Genomic DNA, 22,447 nt, shown 5'->3' on the forward strand with positions numbered 1-22,447 from the left:
CAGACTGAGGGGCCACTGGCAGTGGCACCGTGATTTATCCCTACTGCTTGTACTGGCTTTTTGGGATCCTATTCTCTTTGGATGTATATCTTGCTCAGCCTTGATATAATAGGGAGGGCCTTGGACCTTCCACAAAGCAATGTGCCTCACCCTCTCTGAGGATTAGATAGAGGTGGAGTGGGAGAGTGTGTGAAGGGAATGGGAGGAGGGGAGGGGTGGGAGTGGGAACTTGGATTGGTATTTTTTAAATCTAATAAATTTAATTAATAAATAAAGAAAAATGCAAAAAAGTTTTCCAGAAATACGCTTAAGCTATTGGCCAAAGAATATTTCAAATAATAAAGTTTCTGTGTGATTAATTCAGGATTCTGAACAGCTGGAAATGAACAAGTAGTCTTCTACTACATCCTGCTAAACTGTTTCCTGGGTAATTTATTTGTTTTGAAATTGTGAATGGAATTTCACCTTGATTTCTGTCTTAGTAAGTTTGCTACTACTACACAGAAAAGTTGCTGACTGTCACAAATTTACCTTATATCCTGCTTGTTGCTGAAAGTATTTTACAATTTAACAGCTTTCCAGTCCAGTTTTGAGAGTGTTTTAATTTTATGAATTTATTATGTATATATGTTTGACTTCTTCATTTACTATTGATATTCCTTTCCGTTCCCTTCTCTTTTTATTCTGACTGAGACTTTGAGCATAAAATGGAGTAAGAGTGAGAGAGCAGGTTCACACAACCTTTACTCTCTCCAGGTTTGAGAAATAATACTGTTTTCCCACATAGCATAGTTATGGTGGTAGTTTGTCATTTGTCTTCTTTCCTGTTTATGGTCCCTTCAGAGAATTTATCACAACTCTAGGTGACTTTTCTGCACTGACTGAAATGACCATGAAATTTCTTTTTCTTTTTCTTATTTATTTATTTATTTATTTATTTATTTATTAAAAATTTCCACCTCCTCCCCACCTCCCTTTTCCCTCCCCCTCCCCACCTCTCCCTTCCTCTCTAGTCCTAAGAGCAGTCAGGGTTTCCTGCCCCGTGGGAAGTCCAAGGTCCTCCCGCCTCCATCCAGATCTATATAGGTGGGCATCCAAACATACCAGGCTCCCACAGAGTCAGTCCATTCAGTAGAATCAAAACCCAGTGCAATTGTCCTTGGCTTTTCAGTCAGCCCTCATTGCCAGCCACATTCAGAGTGTCCAGTTTGATCACATACTCCATCACTGCCAGTCCAGCTGGCCTTGGTGAGCTCCCATTAGATCAGTCCCACTGTCCCAGTAGGTGAACTCACCACTCGTGGTTCTGACTTCCTTGCTCATGTTCTCCCTCCTTCTGCTCCTCATTTGGACCTTGGGAGCTCAGTCCAGTGCTCCAATGTGGGTCTCTGTCTCTGTCTCCATCCATTGCCAGATGAAGGTTCTATGATGATATGCAAGATATTCATCAGTGTGGCTATGGGACAAGGCCAGTTCAGACACCCTTTCCTCTGCTGCCCAAGGAACAATCTGGGGACCTCTCCTTGGACCTGGGAACCCCTCTAGAGTCAAGTCTCTTGCAAACCCTAAAATGGCTGCCTTAATTAAGATATTTACTTCCCTATTCCCATATCCATCCATCCTTCACCCCACCCATCCCATTCCCCTAAGCTCTCCTGAATCCTCCCCTTCTCCCTTCTCTCTACCCATCTCCCCTTACATCCATCCCCCCACCCCTGTGCACCCAACTTTTGCCTGACTTTTCTGAAGCAGTTTGTGTTGAGTTGAAGTTATTGTTCCTTTTTTCAAAAAGGTTTTCTCTGTGTAACCCTGACTATCCTGGAACTCACTCTGTAGACCAGGTTGGTTTCGAACTCACTGAGATTCCCCTGTCTCTGCATCACTAACTACTAGGGTTAAAGGCATGTTCCACACTGCCCTGCTGTTTTCTTTTTTTGAATCAACCTTTCATCCCTGGATTGAAATCAGTTTGGTTATATTCTATACTATTTCTAATATGCTCTTAGATTTGACTTGCAGATTTTTTGTGGGGTTTATTTTAATCAGAGAAATTGATCTCTGTCATTTTTCCCTTATGTCTTTGTATCTAGGTAATGCTGGCTTCATAGTTGTGGTACTTTTTTTCTCATTTTCTGGTGGTGATTCCTCTGTTTTTATGGCACAGAACAATTCCAGGGGCATTAGTATCAGCTCAGAATTTGGGAGAGGATCTCTTCAATTGTGAGCTTCACTCTTCAGAGTTATATTACCACTTCAATAAAGTTGCTTGCTATGGCTCTGTTGAAGCTTTTGAAATCATTGTGATTTAATGTGGTTATGTCACAAGTATCCTGACATATATCCATTTCTTCAAGATTTTCCAGTTTGGGGGGGATATAAGATTTTAAAGTGCTACCCAATGACTACGTTTGTGTGTGTTGCAGGTCCCTCCCTTGTATCTCTATTTCACCAGTGTAGGTCTGTTTCTCTTGCTGTTGACTGTACATTTATTCACAGGACAAAGTCTTTGAATAATGTTATACATTGTTGTTTTGTCATCCATTTCACTAATTTCCATAATATTTATCAGCCCTTCCAATTGATTGACTTTGGGTTTATCTTGAGCTTTTCCTTAGATCCGAGGTTCATCATTAGTTACTAACTTGAGATCTCTCTGAATTTGGTCATTATTTGGGGTCTGATTCTTTAAGTAGGCATTTGCAATCATAATCTTTCCTTATCTTATAGCTGCATCTTGAAGATGCTCAGAAAAGGTGCTGTTTTCATTTGATCGTAGAAATTGTTTTCTCACTGATTTCTTCAATAAGAATTCAAGTGGTAATTCAAGAGTTTTGAAAAAACTCTTGCCCATTGATTTTAGCTTATATTGTTTACTTTATACCCATCAATTGATTTTGTAATTTCATGATTACAAATTTGAATTATGAACTTGAATTTTATAAATATATTTACTTCTGAACTATTTTATTACATCTTCTCAAACTGAAAATATGAAAGAATAAATACTTGATTTTATCCTCCTCTTTAATAATCACATTACAGAATATTTTGCTATGGTTATATATATTGAGGGAACCCAAGAAGTTTCAGAATATTTAATAAGCTTACTAGTTCTAGCAAAGAAAATTTTTAAAAATATTTATTTATTTTTTATTTTGATACAAGAAATCTCTGTGTAGCCTTGGCTGTACTAGAAGTTGCTCAGAAGACCAGGATGGCCTGAAACTCACAGAGATCCACCTGCTCTTCCTCCTAAAATTTGTAATTAAAGGTGAGTGTCATTACTGCCTGGATATCACTGTTTTGTGTTGACAATCATTTTGCAGATATTTTTATATCCTAATACTTCAACTTATGCTCCTTGCCTCACTGATCCTCATATGGACCATTTCTTGGCAGAGCTTTCTAGCTTTTTTAGTGTTGTCTTAGTTTTATAATAGCAATTAGGTTCCTTTAACTGTGATATGAAAAATTGTTTTGATTTGTGCATGGTGGTACATGCCTGTATTTAGCACTTGGGCATGCAAACTAGGTATATTTTCATGAATTTGAGTCAGCATGGGCTACATGATGAATTGTGGGCCAGTCTTGATTGCATGACATGATGCTCTGTTTCAAAAAGTAAAATACAGAAGTTACAGAATAATCTTGCATGTTTATGCTACAGACTTAGAATCAGGTATTTGTCCAAGAATTAAAAATTTATTTTAGTGATAAATAGTGCCTGATAACAACTCAAAGACTTTAGATGTGATTTTGTTTTATTCAAACTCAAAGGGCACGCTTGAAAACTGCCTTCAATTTATTTAAAAAAAAACAAGTGATTTATACTGGTATTTATAATTGAAATTAAAGATTTACTTGTTTGTCTTATTCAATTAAGTGTTTTTAGAAAAGCAAAACTACTGTTACTAACTTACAGGCAGTTTAACTCTGTTTTCTGTTTAGTGAATTGTTTCATTTCATTGATATTATATTACTTAAATAAAATATCATTAAATCATGTATTTTTATTTAAACTTGAACTTTTAGAGATTTCAAAATGCTTTATTTTTTCTTTTAAAGTTAATTCCTTGAAATTTTATACAATTATCATACATATCACTTTCCCCATGAATGTCCCCAGATACATTCTCCTTTTCAATCTTCCCCCGAATTGCAGGTTTTATTATATATTTTATTTATGTCCATATATATGGGACTGTATGGCATTCTGTGCTCATGTGGAGGGTGCATACAGAGGGCAGAAAGGCATCAAATTCCTTGGTGCTGTAGTTGTAAAGTCCATGAGCTGCCTGACAAGTTCTGCTAAGTGAACTCAATTCTTCTGGAAAAGCAGAAAGCAACCTTAACTCCTGAGCTGTCTTTGGATCACAGGGACCTTGAAGTTTTTCACTTCATTTAATTCTACTGTGTGTGTGTGTGTGTGTGTGTGTGTCTGTGTGTGTGTGTGTGTGTGTGTGTGTGTGTGTTTGTACTCATGTACACAGGCTGATGTGTGTGAAATTGTGTATACATATGTACATATATATGTGGTGGTCATAGAACATGTCCAGAGGTATTCAGCTTGGTTTTTAAAACAATTTATCTTACCCACCATTATCCTAGGCAGTCTGGCTAGTGAGCTCCAGAGAGCTGGAAATAGACGCATATACCATTAAGTTGATTCTTTCCACTAAGTTATGGGAGTTGAATTCAGGTAGTTTTCCTTACTTGGCCAGCCAACTCCCTAGTGCTAATCACTTTATTTTTAATTATGTAAAATAGCTTTGATTCTCAAGTCAAATTATAAGATGTTTAGTATAGTTTATAACCTTACTTATTCTTGCTATATCAATTTTATAATCTAAAATGCTTTATTAAATATTTTTTAAATCACACAAGTGTGTAATACATGTTTCTCTGTTTTAACATAAAATTAACATTCTATAGCAACTCTTTGACATTTTATTAACACCACCTAATCTACGTCTTATAGATTGCTTCATTGTAGTATTTGGAGAAATGACCAATTTGCTTTGTAGATTTTTACTATTCCATGATTATATAAACAAAGAATTGTTACTGATCTTCATTTTAGTACTATTTCATCATTTGTCATTTATTAGTTTATCATTTGATATGATGATTCAGTGTTTCTAGCTTCATGTCTGATTGTTCTGTGCTTTTGATAAGATAGCTCTTGGATAGAGATAAAACTACATCACAGATTATTTGCAAGTTATTTTTTGACCATTGCCATAAAATTGTGCCATTTTATGTTTTTTTCAAGAATACAATTAGCAATTCTTCTTTCTCAATGGCTCCATTATTAGTTTGTATTATTAAATATTGAGATCATGTACCTCATAGGTCAGAGTTAATATTTAGCATGATTTTAGCATTCAGGTATTTTAACATGAGACAACTTAATCATTTTTTGTAAATATGGTCTTCATCTTACAAAAAACTGTAAGATTATATCTTTTGTCCAATTTTCTATTAGATTGTTGAATTTGTGAAAGAACTTATATATTTATGTATATAATAAGGGCTGTTCTTTAAATAATAAAGTTATTACACTTGGTGTGTTATTAAATCCATTATTTACCTCCTTTTCAGTTAGTTTTATTTAACATTAAAATCAATTATGTATATTGTTATCAGAAAACTTTACTACATCTAAGAATTATAAGGATATTAACGCAATTTAAAAATATTTGTAAAGTTTTACATCAGGTTCACATCTTGAGTTAATTTAGAAATTATTCTCTGAAATGATGAATAGATACAATAACTAATGTTTCATATTACCCCAATTGTTCCACTAATTTACATATAGTTTATTTTTTATTTTACCAATGATTAGGTTATAGGTAAGTTTTTGGTGTGATTTAATATCTTTGTGGATATTTGTACTATTTTGTCACTCATGTAGTTATAATTTTAAAACTTTTATTATCTTAAATTTCCATTTCTATTTGTTCATTGAGATTACAAATCATTCAGCTATGTTGCTTGCTCCTTAAAATATGTGAAGTTCAACTTTAGCCCACTTCCATAACAATCACGGGAAAGGTAAAAGAGTTGGCAGAATCACTTGTTATAAAGAAAATTTACAGTTTCCTTTACTTCTATCCTAACCTTTGGAATCCTGCACTAGACTGGAAGAGTATGTGCACATTAGTATGCACTCAAATACACTCATTTGCACCTAAGTGTACACATTTCTATTGTAATTACAGTGCTTCAAATGAACATCTACTAAGATCAGAATTATAATGTCCTTGGTGAAAGTTGTAAAATACCAATGTTTGAAAGCTCTTGAATATGTTAACACAGAGTAATATTAGCATGAATATTATAAGACATCCAAATATTCACTGACTAGTAAATACGCAACATGTTTGTATTGTCTTATTATGTATGTGTACTACTTCATTACTTCTTATAATAACCATATATAATGCATATCATAATCTCCTTATTATTAAGGCAAAAACCAAGAATTACAAAATAAAAAATAAGTAACAATATTAATGTTTATTAAGGCGTAAGTAGAATTGAACTTGCATCTTTTAACTTTAATATGGAAAATGAAAAATGTGTATAAGTGATATATTTTTTGCCAACATGGTAAGACACTGGACATTCTTAATTCTTTTTGCTACTTTGCTACCAGTTGCTGTTTTTGATTAACTTGAATTAAGTATTAGAATGTTCAGTCTTCCTAACATATCTGCTAGTGAACTAATAGACGATGGCTTGTTGTATTAGTAGGAGACAATTCATAGATGGCTACCAAGTAGTAATATCATTTATGAATCTCTGTAGTTGGTATAGAAACTTATGACTTCATACATTTTTTAGTAAGGTGGGTAGTAATTCTTTTAGTATGTTTTTTGGAACAAATGATTAGAATAAACATTTCTTTAATGTAAAATAGTCCAGCTTATACCTTTGGTTGTCTCAAAACCCAAAGTATCAAGAAAGTCTCAGTTGGGCACTAATAATAACGTAATATCTTCAATTATTCTCAAAATTTGTAAAATGGTATTTTGACTTATTGTTATTAATTTGGAAACTATATACAAAATAAGGTACAGAATAAACTGAGACAATATGAGAACCTTCTTTATCAATTACTAAGTGACAAAAAGCTGAAATGTTAAAATCTTCATAAAGTTTGCTGAATAATTTAATAACTACTGCTTTCATTATCTCAAGCTCATGGCTACAAAGATCTAAGACTTTGCCCAAAAGCTTACATTCCATTGTCTTAGACGTTTTATTGCAATTTTCATCTCTGTGTTCCTCAATGTGTATATAATGGGGTTCAAGAGAGGAGTGACCACAGAATAAAACACAGCAAGAAATTTATCTAATGACCTAATGGGAAAGGGCCAGGCATAAATGAAGATACAAGGTCCAAAAAACAGAAGAACAACTGTGATGTGAGCAGTCAGTGTGGACAGAGCCTTAGATGATCTATCAGAAGGGCGGCGCTGGATGGTCATTAGAATGACAGTGTAGGAGATGATTAGAAGAACAAAAGAACACACAGTAAGTATACCACTGTTGGCAATGACCATGATGTCCAACCTATATGTGTCTGCACAGGCAAGTTTGACTACTCTTGGAAGATCACAATAAAAACTGTCAACCTTATTGGGACCACAAAAGGGTAAGTTCACTGCAAAGGCCAATTGACTCACTGAGTGTAGGAAGCCGATTCCCCATGCAGCAACTATAATGCCAATACACACATTGCCACACATAATTGTAGTGTAGTGTAGAGGTTTACAAATTGCTACATATCTGTCAAAGGCCATGGCTATAAGGATCACCAGCTCACTCCCACCAAAGAAGTGAAGGAGAAATATCTGTGCAAGGCAGCCCTTGAGAGAAATGACCTTACGTTTGCAGAAAAAGTCAGCAATCATCTTGGGAGCTGTCACAGAAGACAGAGACAGATCTATGAATGAGAGGTTGGCCAACAGGAAGTACATAGGAGAGTGGAGGTGGGAATCAGAAATCACAGTTATGACAATAAGAAGGTTGCCAAACACAATTCCTACATAGAAAACAAAAAAGAATGCAAACAGAAAGATCTGAAGTTCTTGAGAATCAGAGAGTCCAATAAAAATGAATTCAGTCACCACAGAGAGATTTGTTTCCCTTGTTGATTCATTCCAGAAGAAAGTCTCTGTAAATGCCTTGGAAAAGAAATGCAAAGGAAATCAGTGTTGTTATGTGCAAATTCTACCCTCAGCTTACTCTTTATGGATTTGTTATGATGTATTTCATAAAAGCACCCAAACAAAAATCACAACTTATAATTGATACTATGTTGCTTTTTGTTTGCATTTTTCTTCAGGTAGCCAAGGCTCCCATGTTTGCATGGTTATAAACTCCAACCCCACACAATGCTACTATTCTTGCTACTTTCTCTATCTCCACTCTTATCCTAGACTGACTTCTTTTTCCTCTGAAAGTCAAAATACTATGGTGTATAGAACATTCCTTACATTTTTTTATGTTAAAGTTCTTAGGAGAAAAAAAAATTGCCTAAATGAAGCAAAAGATAGAAAATAGACTAAAAATAAGTAAAAATATATGATTTAAAATGATTTTGAGGCACAGTAGACATCTATAATACAAAATGCAGGTGGGTATGGTGAGTAATGTTACATGGGAGATGTGAGGATATAAGGAGTTATATTTCTTAAATTTCTTGTGAGAATGCTGTTATTTGTTAATTTTGGGAGATTTATTTCATCACAGACCATTTTGCTTAGAAATTATGTTTATTCTTCCAGATCTCTCTATTCCTTCCCAGTTATTAATCAAAGTAGTGTTTGCAAAATTTCATGAAACTTAGTGACTTTATTTTTTCAAATATAAGGACAGATCTAATCATAAAATAAATTATGAAATTTATGTTCATATCTTCATTAAATAGCAAAATAAAATGACCCCAGCACTGACTATATTCAAAGACTGGTTTCCTACTGTGAGATACATTATGGTGTGACTAGTTCATTAAAGTGTTTTTTAAGAATCATGCTATGTAAATTAAAGCTGTTTTGAATGGTTTGTTTGTTTCAAAATGTTGAAACATTCTATTTCACTGATAGAGAAGAAAAAATTTCACATCATACCTCCACAGTTAATATTCCAAGGATGAAGATGCAGAAAACCCAAATCCATGATAGTAGAAAACAAGAATTACAGAATGTTGCTTTTTAGGAAAGAGGAATTTTGAAACTCACTGTGGGTCATTCCTTCAGAATTTACATTGCTAAGAGGAGAATGATAAAATGGAATCTTCATCAATTGTCCTTTTATCAGTGCAGTCACCTCAAAGTTAATTTGAGACTCTTGAAAAGACTCAAAAAGTTTTACAGGAATGTAATAATTTTATTATTAAATTTGCATTCACTGAAGGGGTTCTCTTGCATCTTACATATTAATTTTATCGTAGTATCCAAGGTCCAAGTGTGATTAAAGAGAAGCACTTCCATCACATTAACTTTGAATTCAATCATTAAAATGTTGTGCTTTTCATGTGTCTTTTCCCTGACATTTTTTTGTTTCTTTCTTTTTCTTTTGTAAAGAAAACATCTTTATACTCACAAATATGGGAATCAGAACTTTGGGTTTAAACACAGATCTTCTGCATGATCCTGGATATATAAGAAAACCTTGTGGGATTTTATTTTTCTGTTTTCAAAGTATTACAACCCAATCTATAATTCTCAGAATTTCTACAGGTCTAACATGATATATTGAAACTTTTATATGAAATAAATTTTGAAAACTAGGTTTCACTGGGATTATATAAAAACAAACAAAAATAATAAAAACAAACAAGCAAAAGAAAATACACACAGAGAGAATATGTGGGACAGAAGAATTATATAAAACCAGTAGATAGGGTACAAGAAATATGTTACCTAAGGAAAATTATTTTTAGAAGGCAATCATTATTGCTACTAGGAGACTCTTACCATGGGTTATGCCATTAATATTAACTCATCTTAATCACTGAAATTATTTAAGGCAACTCTACAGAATTTTTCATACTTTTTTTCTGAAGCTAAAGGCTTAATTGAACTCTGTACAATGGGTTTCTACTGAGGAAAGCGAAACATTTAACTACTATTTAATTCTATCCTGTAGTTGCTTGTTCTGCTGAATTTTAATTTTGCCATTCCACTTACCTCTTTCATAACTAGAAGAGACAACAATAATTTTTAGAGAAAGAATACTGCTGAGTCCCTCCTATACATTCTTTCAAAGTATTAACATGTCTGCGAGATTGGCTTTTATGTGAATTGTCCTGATAATCAAAGTGACTGGCCAATGATAAGCATCATGCAGTAACCAGAAACCCTTGGAGGATGCAGAAACAGCCCCAAGTTGACTTGGGAGATTGACTTTTATAGTGTTATAGTTTCCTTTGGCCATTGGAGAAAACATGGCCTACTTGTGAGTTGAGTGACATTGTCGCAATTTCTTGGATTGTTAGATAATTATTTCAACTCAATCTAAGTGTGACTGCAAAAGAGTAAAATTAATTAAATAACGATCATAAATTAATATCTAGACATTTTTATTAGGCAGTAAATGGTAATATTTAGATTTTATAAAAAAGAATAGCTTAAGACATTGATGTGCAGTATATGGAGAGCATACAAAAAAATTCCTTCACTAATATTAAAAGTCTTGGTTATTAGTTTGTTTTATATTTCAACATTAATTAACATATAGACATTAAAATGAGCTGAGCTGAGATAAAAGGCTAAGGTTTCTAAATTCTATCTAGCTTCAGAAATTAAGCCTTCTGAATTACTTTAAATTATACATGTCTTTTTGTAAATCATGAAGTTGTTTTTTAAATTTATTTATTTATCATATATTTGTATTTTCATTATACGTTCCAACCAGAGTTCTCCCTCTCACCCCTCTGTTTGCCACTACCTCACTTCTTCCTCCAGTTCAGACCCTCTCATCCATTCCTCCAAGCAGTTAAGGACTCCCATGGGGAGTCAACAAAGTCTGGCACAATGAGATAGGGCAGGACCAAGCCCCTTGCCCCTGCATTAAGACTGAGCATGGTGTCCCACTATAGAGAATATACTCCCACAGGCTGACTCATGTACCAGGGATCAATTTTTTTCTTAAAACCTGGGGCTCCTCAGATAGTCCAAGCTCCACTACTGTCTGCCCACATATAGAGTGCCTAATTTGGTCCTATGGAGATGCCAAAGCTGTTGGTCTAGAGTTCATTAAGTTTCCATAAGCTTGGTTCATCTATCTGTGTAGATTTCTCCATCATATCTTGATTTCCAGTGCTCATACATTCCCTCCTTCCTGTCTTCAATAGGATTCCCAGAGCTCGTCTGGTTGCTTGGTTGTGGATCTCTGCCTCTGGTTCCATCAGTTACTGGATGATTGCTCCCTGATGTTAGTTAGGATATTCATTAATCTAATTACAGAGGAAGGCCATTTCAGGCACACTCTCCACTATTGCTAGGAGGAGTTTTAGCTGGGATTATCCTTGTGGATTTATATTTTTTTTTCTCATTTGTTTTTTTTATAATTTTTTTTATTAAATTATAAAAGTTTCCATTTCAGCCCCTCCTCCCAACACCCTCCCACTCCCCCCACTCCCTCTCCTCCTCCCTCTCCATCACCTAAAGCAGTCAGGGTTTCCTGCCCTATGGGAAGTTCAAGTTCCTCCCCCCTCCCTCCAGGTCCACGGAAGGTGAGAGTCCAAACAGACTGGAGCGCCAAAATCCAGTATATGCAGAGGAAGCAAGTCCCAGTGTCATTGTCAATGGCTTTTCAAAAAGGCTCCAGGCCAGCCACATTTAGAGAATCTGGTTGGATTGCGTCCTCGTTCAGTCCCAGTCCAACAGGCCTTGGTGAACTCTCATTATATCAGTCCCCTTGTATCAGTGGGTGCTCGCATCCCTCGCAGTCCTGATTACTTTTTTTATTTTCTTCATCCTTCTGTTCCTCATTTGGACCGTGGAGTGCTCAGTTCGGTGTTCCAATATGGGTCTCCATCTGTATCGCCATCCAACGTCGGATGAAGGTTTCCTCTGCCCTTGCCTTCTTTGCTCACGTTCTCTTTCCTTCTGCTTCTCATTTGGACCTAGGGAGCTAGGTCCAGTGTTCCAACGTGGTTCTCCGCCTCCATCTCCATCCATCACCAGATGAGGGTTCTATGGTGACATGCAAAATATTGATCAGTAGGGTTGTGGGTCACGGTCGGTTCAGGCACCCTCTCCTCTGTCCAGAGAACCATCTGGGGATCTCTCCTTGGACCGGGGATCCCCTTTATAATCAAGTCTCTTGTAAACCCTAAAATGATTCCCTTAGTTGAGGTATATACTTGCCTGATCCCATATCCATCCTTCCTCCCTCCCCCCCATCCCAGTCCCCCGATCTTTCCACAATCCTCCCCTACTCCCTTCTCTCTAACCCTCTCCCTTTCCGACAACCCTCCCACCCCCCCATACACCCGAGGTTACCTGTGACTCTTGTCTATTTCCTACCTCCTGGCGGATAGTTAAATAATCTTCATCAGGTTCATCTTCTTATTTAGCTTCTCTAGGATCACGAATAATAGGCTCAAAGACCTTTAATTATGGTTAGAATCCACTTATGAGTGAATACATACCATGTTCCTCTTTTTGGGTCTGGCTTACCTCACTCAGTAAAGCGTTTTCTATTTCCATCCATTTGCATGCAAAATTCAAGATGTCATTGTTTTTTACCGCTGAGTAAAACTCTAATGTGTATATGTTCCACACCTTTTTTAACCATTCTTCTATTGAGGGGCACCTAGGCTGTTTCCAGGTTCTGGCTATTACAAATAGTGCTGCTATGAACATTGTAGAACAAATGCTTTTGTAGTATGTTAGGGAATCTCTAGGGTATATTCCCAAGAGTGGAATTGCTGGGTCCTGAGGGAGGTTGACTCCCAGTTTCCTGAGAAACCGCCACACTGATTTCCACAGTGGCTGCACAAGTTTGCATTCCCACCAACAATGGATGAGTGTTCCCCTCATTCCACATCCTCTCCAGCATAGGCTATCATTGGTGTTTGTGAGTTTAGCTATTCTGACAGGTGTAAGATGATATCTCAAAGTTGTTTTGATTTGCATTTCCCTGATTGCTAAGGAGGTTGAGCATGACCTTAAGTGCTTTTTAGCCATTCGAAGTTCATCTGTTGTGAATTCTCTGTTCAGTTCAGTACCCCATTTTTTAATTGGGTTAATTAGAGTTTTAGTGTCTAGTTTCTTGAGTTCTTTGTATATTTTGGAGATCAGACCTTTATCTGTTGAAGGGTTTGTGAAGATCTTTTCCCAGTCAGAAGGTAGCCTTTTGGTCTTACTGACAGTGACCTTTGCTTTACAGAAGCTTCTCAGTTTCAGTAGGTCCCATTTATTTATTGTTTCTCTTATTGTCTGCGCTCCTGGGGTTCTGCTTAGGAACTGGTCTTCTGTGCCTATATCTTGTAGACTACTTCCCACTTTCTCTTCTATCAGGTTCAAAGTGGTCAGATTAATGTTGATGTCTTTAATCCATTTGGACTTGAGTTTTGTGCATGGTGATAGATATGGATCTATCTTCATTCTTCTACAGGTTGACATCCAGTTATGCCAGCACCATTTGTTAAAGATGCTATCTTTCTTCCATTGTATAGCTTTAGCTCCCTTGTCAAAAATCAGGTGTTCATAAGTTTGTCGGTTAATACCCGGGTCTTCTATTCGATTCCATAGGTCGACTTCTCTGTTCTTATGCCAATACCAAGCTGTTTTCAATACTGTTGCTCTGTAATAGAGTTTGAAGTCAGGGATGGTAATGCCTCCAGAGATTCCTTTATTGTATAAGATTGTTTTGGCTATCCTGGGTTTTTTGTTTTGCCATATAAACTTGATTATTGTTTTCTCAAGGTCTGTGACGAAGTTTGATGGTATTTTGATGGGAATTGCATTGAATCTATAGATTGCTTTTGGTAGAATTGCCATTTTTACTATGTTGATTCTCCCAATCCAAGAGCAGGGAAGGTCTTTCCATTTTCTGGTATCCTCCTCAATTTCTTTCTTCAAAGACTTAAAGTTCTTGTCAAATAGGTCTTTCACTTCCTTGGTTAGAGTTACCCCAAGATATTTTATGCTATTTGTGGCTATCATGAAAGGTGATGTTTCTCTGATTTCCCTCTCTGCTTCTTTATCCTTTGTGTATAGGAGGGCTACCGATTTTTTGGAGTTGATCTTGTATCCTGCCACATTACTAAAGGTGTTTATCAACTGTAGGAGTTCTTTGGTAGAGTTTTTGGGGTCGCTGATGTATACTATCATATCGTCTGCAAATAACGAAAGTTTAACTTCATCCTTTCCAATTCGAATCCCCTTGATCCCCTTATGTTGTCTTATTGCTATTGCTAGAACTTCAAGCACTATATTGAAGAGGAATGGTGAGAGTGGACAGCCTTGTCGTGTTCCTGATTTTAGTGGAAAGGCTTTGAGTTTCTCTCCATTCAATTTGATGTTAGCTGACGGCTTGCTGTATATTGCTTTTATTATATTTAGGTATGATCCTTGTATCCCTAGTCTCTCCAACACCTTTATCATAAATGGGTGTTGAATTTTGTCAAATGCTTTTTCAGCATCCAATGAAATGATCATATGGTTTTTATCTTTCAGCTTATTTATATGTTGGATTACATTGATAGATTTGCGTATGTTGAACCAACCCTGCATCTCTGGGATGAAGCCCACTTGATCATAATGGATAATTTTTCTAATGTATTCTTGGATTCTGTTTGCCAGTATTTTATTGAGTATTTTTGCGTCAATGTTCATGAGTGATATTGGTCTGTAATTCTCTTTCCTGGTTGTGTCTTTGTGTGGTTTTGGTATCAGGGTAACTGTAGCTTCATAAAAAGAGTTTGGCAGTGATTCTTCTGTTTCTATATTGTGAAATACATTAAGGAGTATAGGTATTAGCTCTTCCTGGAAGTTCCGGTAGAATTCTGCATTGAAACCATCTGGTCCTGGGCTTTTTTTGGTAGGGAGATTTTTAATAACAGCTTCTAATTCTTCACGACTGACAGTTGATTTTTAGAAATTTCCCTATCACCAGGTTTCTCCCTAACCTCAAAATGGCTCCCTAATCAAATTTGCTCTTTCATTGCTCTCCCATTGGATCTTTCTTCTCCTTTTTTCATCTCATGTACTTATTTCCCATCCCTTTCCTTTACTGCCCCACCTCACCTCCAGTTTATCCAGGAGATTTCATCTAATTCCCTTTCCCAGTGTCATCCGTGTGTCCATATCAGGGTGTTCCTTGCTACCTAGCTTCTCTGGAGCTATGGATTGCAGTCTGATTAGCCTTTGATTTACAATGATTATCCACTTATGAGTGAGTACAGACTGTGTTTGTCTTTCCAATTCTGAATCTCAATCAAGATGATGTTTTTCTTTTTTATTCATTTGCTTAGAAATTTCATGTCATTGTTTTTTTTTCCCATGGAGTAATATTCCATTGTGTAAGTATACCATATTGTCTCTCTCCATTCTTCGGTTGAGAGGCATCTAGGTTATTTCCAGATTCTGGCTATGACAAATAATGAAAATAGATGAGCAAGAGTCCTTGTAGTATGATTGAGCAACCTTTGTGTGTATTCTCAAAGGTGGTATCATTAGGTCTTGAGGTTGCTTGATTCCCAATTTTCTGAGAAGTCACCATATTGATTTCCAAAGTGGCTTTGCAAGTTTGACTTCCACCAGCAGTGGAGGAGTGTTGCCCTTACACCACATCCTCTCCAACATAAGAAGTCTTCAGTGTTTTTGATCTTAGCCATATTGACAGGTGTAAGATAGTATCTCAGAGTCATTTTGCTTTGCATTTCCCTGATGACTAAGGATGTTGAACAATTCCTTAATGTCTTTTAGCCATTTGAGGTTCTTCTGTTGAGATTTCTCTGTTTAGATCTCTACCTCATATTTTTTTTTGGACTATTTGGTATTTTGTTATCTAGTTTCTTAAGTTCCTTATATATTTTGGAGATCAGCATTCTGTCAGGTGTGAAGTTGTCAAAGGTCTTTTCCCATTCTGTAGGCTGTCAAACTGGTGTAGCTATCCTAATATCTAACAAAATAGAAATCAAACTGAGGGTAATCAAAAGAGATGAAGATGGCCATTTTATATTCATCACAAGAAAGATCCATTAAGAAGAAGTCTCAATCCTGAACATTACAAATACAAGGGCACATACATTTGTAAAAAAAAAAACATTGCTGAAGCTTAAATAACACATTAAACTACACACACCAATAGTGCAAGACTTCAACACTCCTCTCTCACCGATAGACAGGTCTTCCAGACAGAAAATAAGGGAACTATCAGATGTTAATATGTCAAATGGGCTTCAGAGACATTTATAGAATATTCCACCCAAACACAAAAAATATACATTCTTCTTAACATGTCATGAAACCTTATATAAAATTGACCGTGTACCCATTCAAAAAGCAAATCTCAACAGATGAAAAAATGTGAAATAAATAACTGTATCTTATTAGATAACCATAGTTTAAAGTTAGAATTTAACTACAAAACAAATTCTAGAAAGCTTATATAGTTGTAGAAACTGAACAATGCACACTGAATCATCACTAGGTCAGGGAAGAAATAAAGAAAATAATTAAAGACTTCCTAGAATTTAATGAAAATGAAGGTACAACATACCCAAACTAATGAGATACCATGAAAGCAGCACTAAGAAAAAAGTTCATAGCACTAATGGCCCACTTAAAGAAGAAATCCCATACAAATGATTTAACAGAATACCTGAAAACTCTAGAACAAAAAGAAACAAATACAACCAGGTGGAGTAGACATGAGGAAATAATCAAATTGAGGGTTGAAATCAGTAAATCAGAAACAAGAGAACAATATAAAGAATATATAAACAAATAGTTGGTACTTTGATAAAATCAGCAAGATAGACAAACCCTCTTCTAAACTGGCTAAAAGGAGAGAGAGAGAGAGAGAGAGAGAGAGAGAGAGAGAGAGAGAGAGAGAGAATATCTAAATTAATATGATCAGAAATGAAAATTAATTCATGTTTCAAAACACTACAGTCAATGCATAAGATGAGGATATATATTGTGCATTGCAAAGCCAGTTGGAAAGAACATATGTCAGTTTTAATGGTATTTTTTTCATACTTTTCTATCTTAAAGTGAACAAGAATATTTTCTTATCAATTTACATGTTTATAGCTTTACAGAAGCCAATATTTTATTCATTGGATTTACATAAACACCATGAGTTATCTATTAATATTCTGTGTTGTCCCAGCTTCAAAAAGTTTCTGATATTATTAAATTCCACACATGTATGCTCTTTATATAACCAAAATATCATGGAAGTTCGTACTGTAATCACTGATAATTACAATTTTAATTATCTGATTCTAAAAAAAAACACATAGCAATTTTACTTTGTAATCAGCTGAATTTATTGCAACTCCATCTCAAGTGAAATTATACAGAGTGGTAGTTTCCCTAATTTTCTGAGGTCTATAAAAGAAATTTCTGTATTCCATCAAGGTAATAGTCACTACATCTAACTCATAATCGCTAATATCACATTCAGTTACAAAACACATTAAACTTCATCCATCACAAGGGCATGATTTTACACAGATTTGCCATGAATTAGGGAAGTATGTTTATAGCTTTTTTTGCTTCATTTTTCTGGTCTCATCTAGCATTTTACAGCAGATGGTCTCATGATTACAAAAAAATTAAACACGTTGACTACATACATTCAGTAAGAGATGAGACAACAGAAAGTTTCTCTTTAGTCTTTATCATTGAAGTAAATAATTTTGAAAAATTGTTTCACATTACCAATGTTGACATGACATACAAGAGGCTTTACCTGTCTCTCATTCTATTTCCACAAAAATGCAATACTCAATATCAGTCTTAACGGAAATCCCTAAGGGATTTCTATGATAATTATTTCCAGGGTCCTCATTTTGGTCAGAACACACAGAGGTGAATTTTACCCATGGGGCAAATTCAGGAAGTGAATATGGTTGAGCTGATGGGTATGCTGTTTTTGCACAACAAGAATAACTTCATAAGCACACATCAGTCTGGCAGAAAATATGAGCCAAATGAAAATTGTGAGTTTGAAAAGTCACCACTGTGCCTCACTCCTGTAAGTTGCTCTTTAAATATTCTCATTTATCTCTTTTTACCAGTACCAAGCTTGTTTTGAATAGCTTCTTTTACCTCTGCTGTCTTTAGAGTCCAGACTCTGTTTTGTTTTCTTCAAATCTTCTTTTCCATGTATGCTCATGTCCACATCAGGAATCAACATTCTTTTTCTGATAACCCATAAGAGAAGTATCCTCCTATAATTTCACAAATATTCCATTTAACATAACCAGATCAAATTTTTTAATCAAAGACTGCATATAAGATAAGATAACATTCAAATAATTAAGAGTAGTAAAAATGAAGAAAGTTAAGTGATTATTATAGAAATAAATTCAAAATATAACCTTAACTATTGAGTGTTAGAATAAAATTCAATCTTTTTCAGGAATGAGCCTACTAATTTTTTGTTAAATGTAGATTTGTCATTACTGACACCAAATGCCACAACAAAAATGTTTTCAGCAAATTGAATTCATGTGCATTTGTGAATGCACATACATACACACATAATACATACAAAATACATACATACATACATACACACATACATACACACAGATATGTGGCAATAAGAAGCAAGGGAAAAGAAGTTATCTTCTTAAGGGTATTTGATTGTGGTTTGAGGAAGAAAAGGGGAGGCGTAAAATGATAAAATTCTCTTTCAATTAAAAGGATATTAAAAAGTAAAATATACATACAACCAAACACCAAACCAAAAATAAGAACAGTATGGAAACAATCAATCTGCTAGCAAAGCAATCTGTTAAAAACTAGTAAAAAAAAACCACATTTCAGTCTTAAGTGTCTATCACATGGTATCTCTTACATCGTGTATTATGACTACAACTAGAAATATTCATAGAAATATGAACACTGAGAATATTACAAAGTTTAGCACTTTAATAGAAGGGCAATCAATACAGAAAACTTGAAAAACGAAAGAAAATTATTAGTTTACTTCTGGATTCAAAGAAAGATTATTCAGATTGTTTCTCTTCATTAAATTTTTATGTTTATTATGTATAGGCCGACATTAGATTTTCTAGGAGAACTGCTACTATGTGAGATGCAAGAATTACAGAGATGCTTCAATAGATTAGTTTATTTCATGAGGTCTTTGAAAATAGCTATAGATCCTAGGCAAGAGATGAGAAGGGTGAAGTGGTTGTTATGTTCCTAAAATCAATTTGAATGTTGAATTTGCCTTTTAATTTTCATGTTTCATAGATACAGAATAAGTATATGACAACTTAGAAAAAGTATAAGAAACAATTATTTTAGAAAAGGTTATTTTCAATATCTCTCTCTATAAACATACACATATGTGTATCTATAATTATATGTGAATATAAAAGGCATGCATGTACAAATATATAAACATTTTCAGATATAAATACATGTACAAACATGTATGTAAACATGCATGTCTTAAACAAAGAGTTCAGATGAACATTAAAATCATTGGCGGTAACTTTATAAGCAATATTGTTTCAAAATACACTAGGAAATATGATTTTAGGAAACATTCTATTCTGAATACTAGAAAGACTTAATAATTTCTGTTTTTACATTTTATTCTCTATGTTCATAATACATTACTAAATTGCATGTGTAGCATTTTTTAAGCTTCTGTACTATTTTGCACCATTTTTCCTAGCTTCTCAATTATCACGTGGAAACAAAAGGGTCAGAGCAGCATCATTAAAGCAGGTCTTTTAAAGCATGGTTGTTCCTGAATATCAGAGAGTAGTTGTAAGATACTTTACATTACACAGATCTGATGCATCCATAATTCTGGAAGAGAAAATTTAAGAGGTATTACTCAATTGAAACTTGGTTCTACTTTGCAGCCGAGCTCAGAAAGGACAGTCTGAAACAAATACATGTTCTCTCTTTGTCAAATATTTTATGCGTGGCACAGTTCTATCATGATTTTCAAAACTGAGTTCAACACATTCAATGGCAATAGACATGCTAGAGTGGATGGAGAAAGCATGGAGTCCTCAATCCTAGGCAAAGAACTGCAGCCTGATAAGGAATTCTGGGAGTGGGAGAAGGATAATCCAGGAAAGGGCACATCAACTGGCTATCCAACACTAATGGTCAGCTCTGAAAATATATTTACAAGTAACATTACACAGACAGAATAGCGTGTAGATATAAACAATGAAAGCAGAGGAAATAAATTTTTCTATTTCCCTTTTATTAAACATAGATTCTCTTCTCACATGATATAGTCTGAATACAGTTTTCCCTCCCTCGACTCCTCACAGTTCCTCTGCACCTCCTCTCTCATCTGGATCTATTTGCTTGATGTCTCCCACTAGAAAAAAACAGGCTTCTGAGAGATAACAACAAAACGTCATGAAATAAAATACAGTAAGATAAAACAAAATTCATATCATTGTTGAACAACAAAAACCAACAGAAAATTCAAAAAGAGAAGTCACAGGAATCAAAGACCCACTGATTTACAGAAACAGGAGTCTCTTCAAAGTACTAAACTGAAAGCTATAGCATATGGAGTAAACATGGCATAGACCCAAGTAGGCCACATGCCTGTTGGTTTAGTCACTCTTAGTTCATACAAGATTAGTTTAGTTGATTTTGAGGGCCTTGTTCTCATTATGGATTTGACAGACAACAAGGCACAGTAAGTATATGAGAGAATTTTGAGGGAAGAAATTAAGGTAGAAATATTGTAATTATATTATAATCTTAAAAAATAAAAAAAATGTGAAACCTCCAAAAGTTCATGTTGGCCTCAAATTTCTTGATATGTGAAATAATTTAAAAAAAAATCAAGGAACACAAATTCTATGCTGTATAATCATCATTTTTAAAAAATATTTGCTAAATCTTTGTAAGGTACGTGCATTTACTTTTCTACAATCATGCTGCTATAGCAGATGGATGTGTTACCTGGTGTCTTCAAAACTTTCTTTTGTTTCAACCTACTCCACCCTTCTCAGTGCTTAGAAAATAGTAATATGAAGCAATTATGATTGTGTCATCAACTGTTTCATTTTCCACCTGTTCTAGGAAAAAATAAAATAAGACCCTTAAGTTGAAAAGCATCAAGAGAGTTACCGAAGGAAACAGAAATTGGGCATTTTTATCCACCATCTGTCCTGAATATTGTCCATTAGGTCAGTATAAGCAATTTTTTGTGCTTTGATGTGAATAATTGATTCTCACTGAAAATATAATGTCATACTCATCTAAGGCTGATAGCCAAAGGACAACTTTGCTTACATGTTTATGTAATTTATTCTGATCTTCAAAACAGAGATGATCAGTAGATAAATGGCAGGATGAGAAAACATACTGATGATATCTTATTCATGTGAGGAAATTATAATTTTTCAAAATCTAAGGGTTCTCAAGATTAGATTTGGTATTTTTTTTTTTAGAGAAAGCACTTTGTCTTTAATTCTGTTTTTTTAAAATCATTATTTTCTACCACTAACACTGAACTAACAGTGATTTTTAGAGATAGGTCTGAATATGCTTTGGCATGTTCTTTGGTCAATATATGTCTACAGGTATTTGCAGGGGTGTTTTGTTAATCAGTTTATTTGAGTAAATAAATTCTGTACTATACATTTTTAATGATAAGTGTTAACATGGTTTGTATATTTCAATCTGATACCTATGTATTTCTTATATGGCATTCTGTTCTGTATTCATCTTTACTGAGGTATTCTCATCATTTATATTATATCTTTAAGTTAAAATTTTAATTTATCAATGTCACAGAAAAAAATGGTGACATCCAATGAAATCATTATGCATGGTGTTGAGAATGGCAGTGATCTATCAGACCATTTTCACTGATATTCAGTCTATCTTCCCATCAGTTTCCAAATTTAATCCTTATTTTCATTGTGGAATGTCTGATGGCTAGTGATAAACTTAGACATTAAAACACACACACGCACACACATGTTTGTTTGTTTATTTGTTTTTGGATTTTACGTATCTGTCCTGTTTCATCGCTGCTTTCTTCTACAGGAATTTCATGAGAGTGCAGCTGTATAGGAGTCACATCCTAAGTGTCTCTCTGTGAGATGTTACTCTCTGCACACTAGGTCATTTATGCATTTCTATTCAAGTAAGATTCGAAGTGCATGACAAAGGAAGTAGACTTCTTTTATGACTAATTCATAATCTTTCTTTCATTGCAGGTCATTTCTTATGACACACTGGGT

General features: G+C 34.8%; 1 protein-coding gene across 1 annotated transcript; it reads right to left on the minus strand.

The window, feature by feature from the left end:
- Positions 1-7,223: 7,223 nt before the first annotated feature.
- On the minus strand, positions 7,224-10,486 carry LOC148120684 (olfactory receptor 4F4). The gene is made up of 2 exons (XM_087910880.1): positions 10,469-10,486; positions 7,224-8,195 (listed from the first exon to the last, which is right to left on the minus strand). Exons 1-2 carry the CDS (start codon positions 10,484-10,486, stop codon positions 7,224-7,226), a joined length of 990 nt encoding a protein of 329 aa, XP_087767006.1.
- Between the last annotated feature and the right edge of the window lie 11,961 nt (positions 10,487-22,447).

Source organism: Myodes glareolus, chromosome 10 (genome assembly GCF_982192425.1).
Source record: "Myodes glareolus chromosome 10, mMyoGla1.1, whole genome shotgun sequence".
NCBI lineage: Eukaryota > Metazoa > Chordata > Mammalia > Rodentia > Cricetidae > Myodes > Myodes glareolus.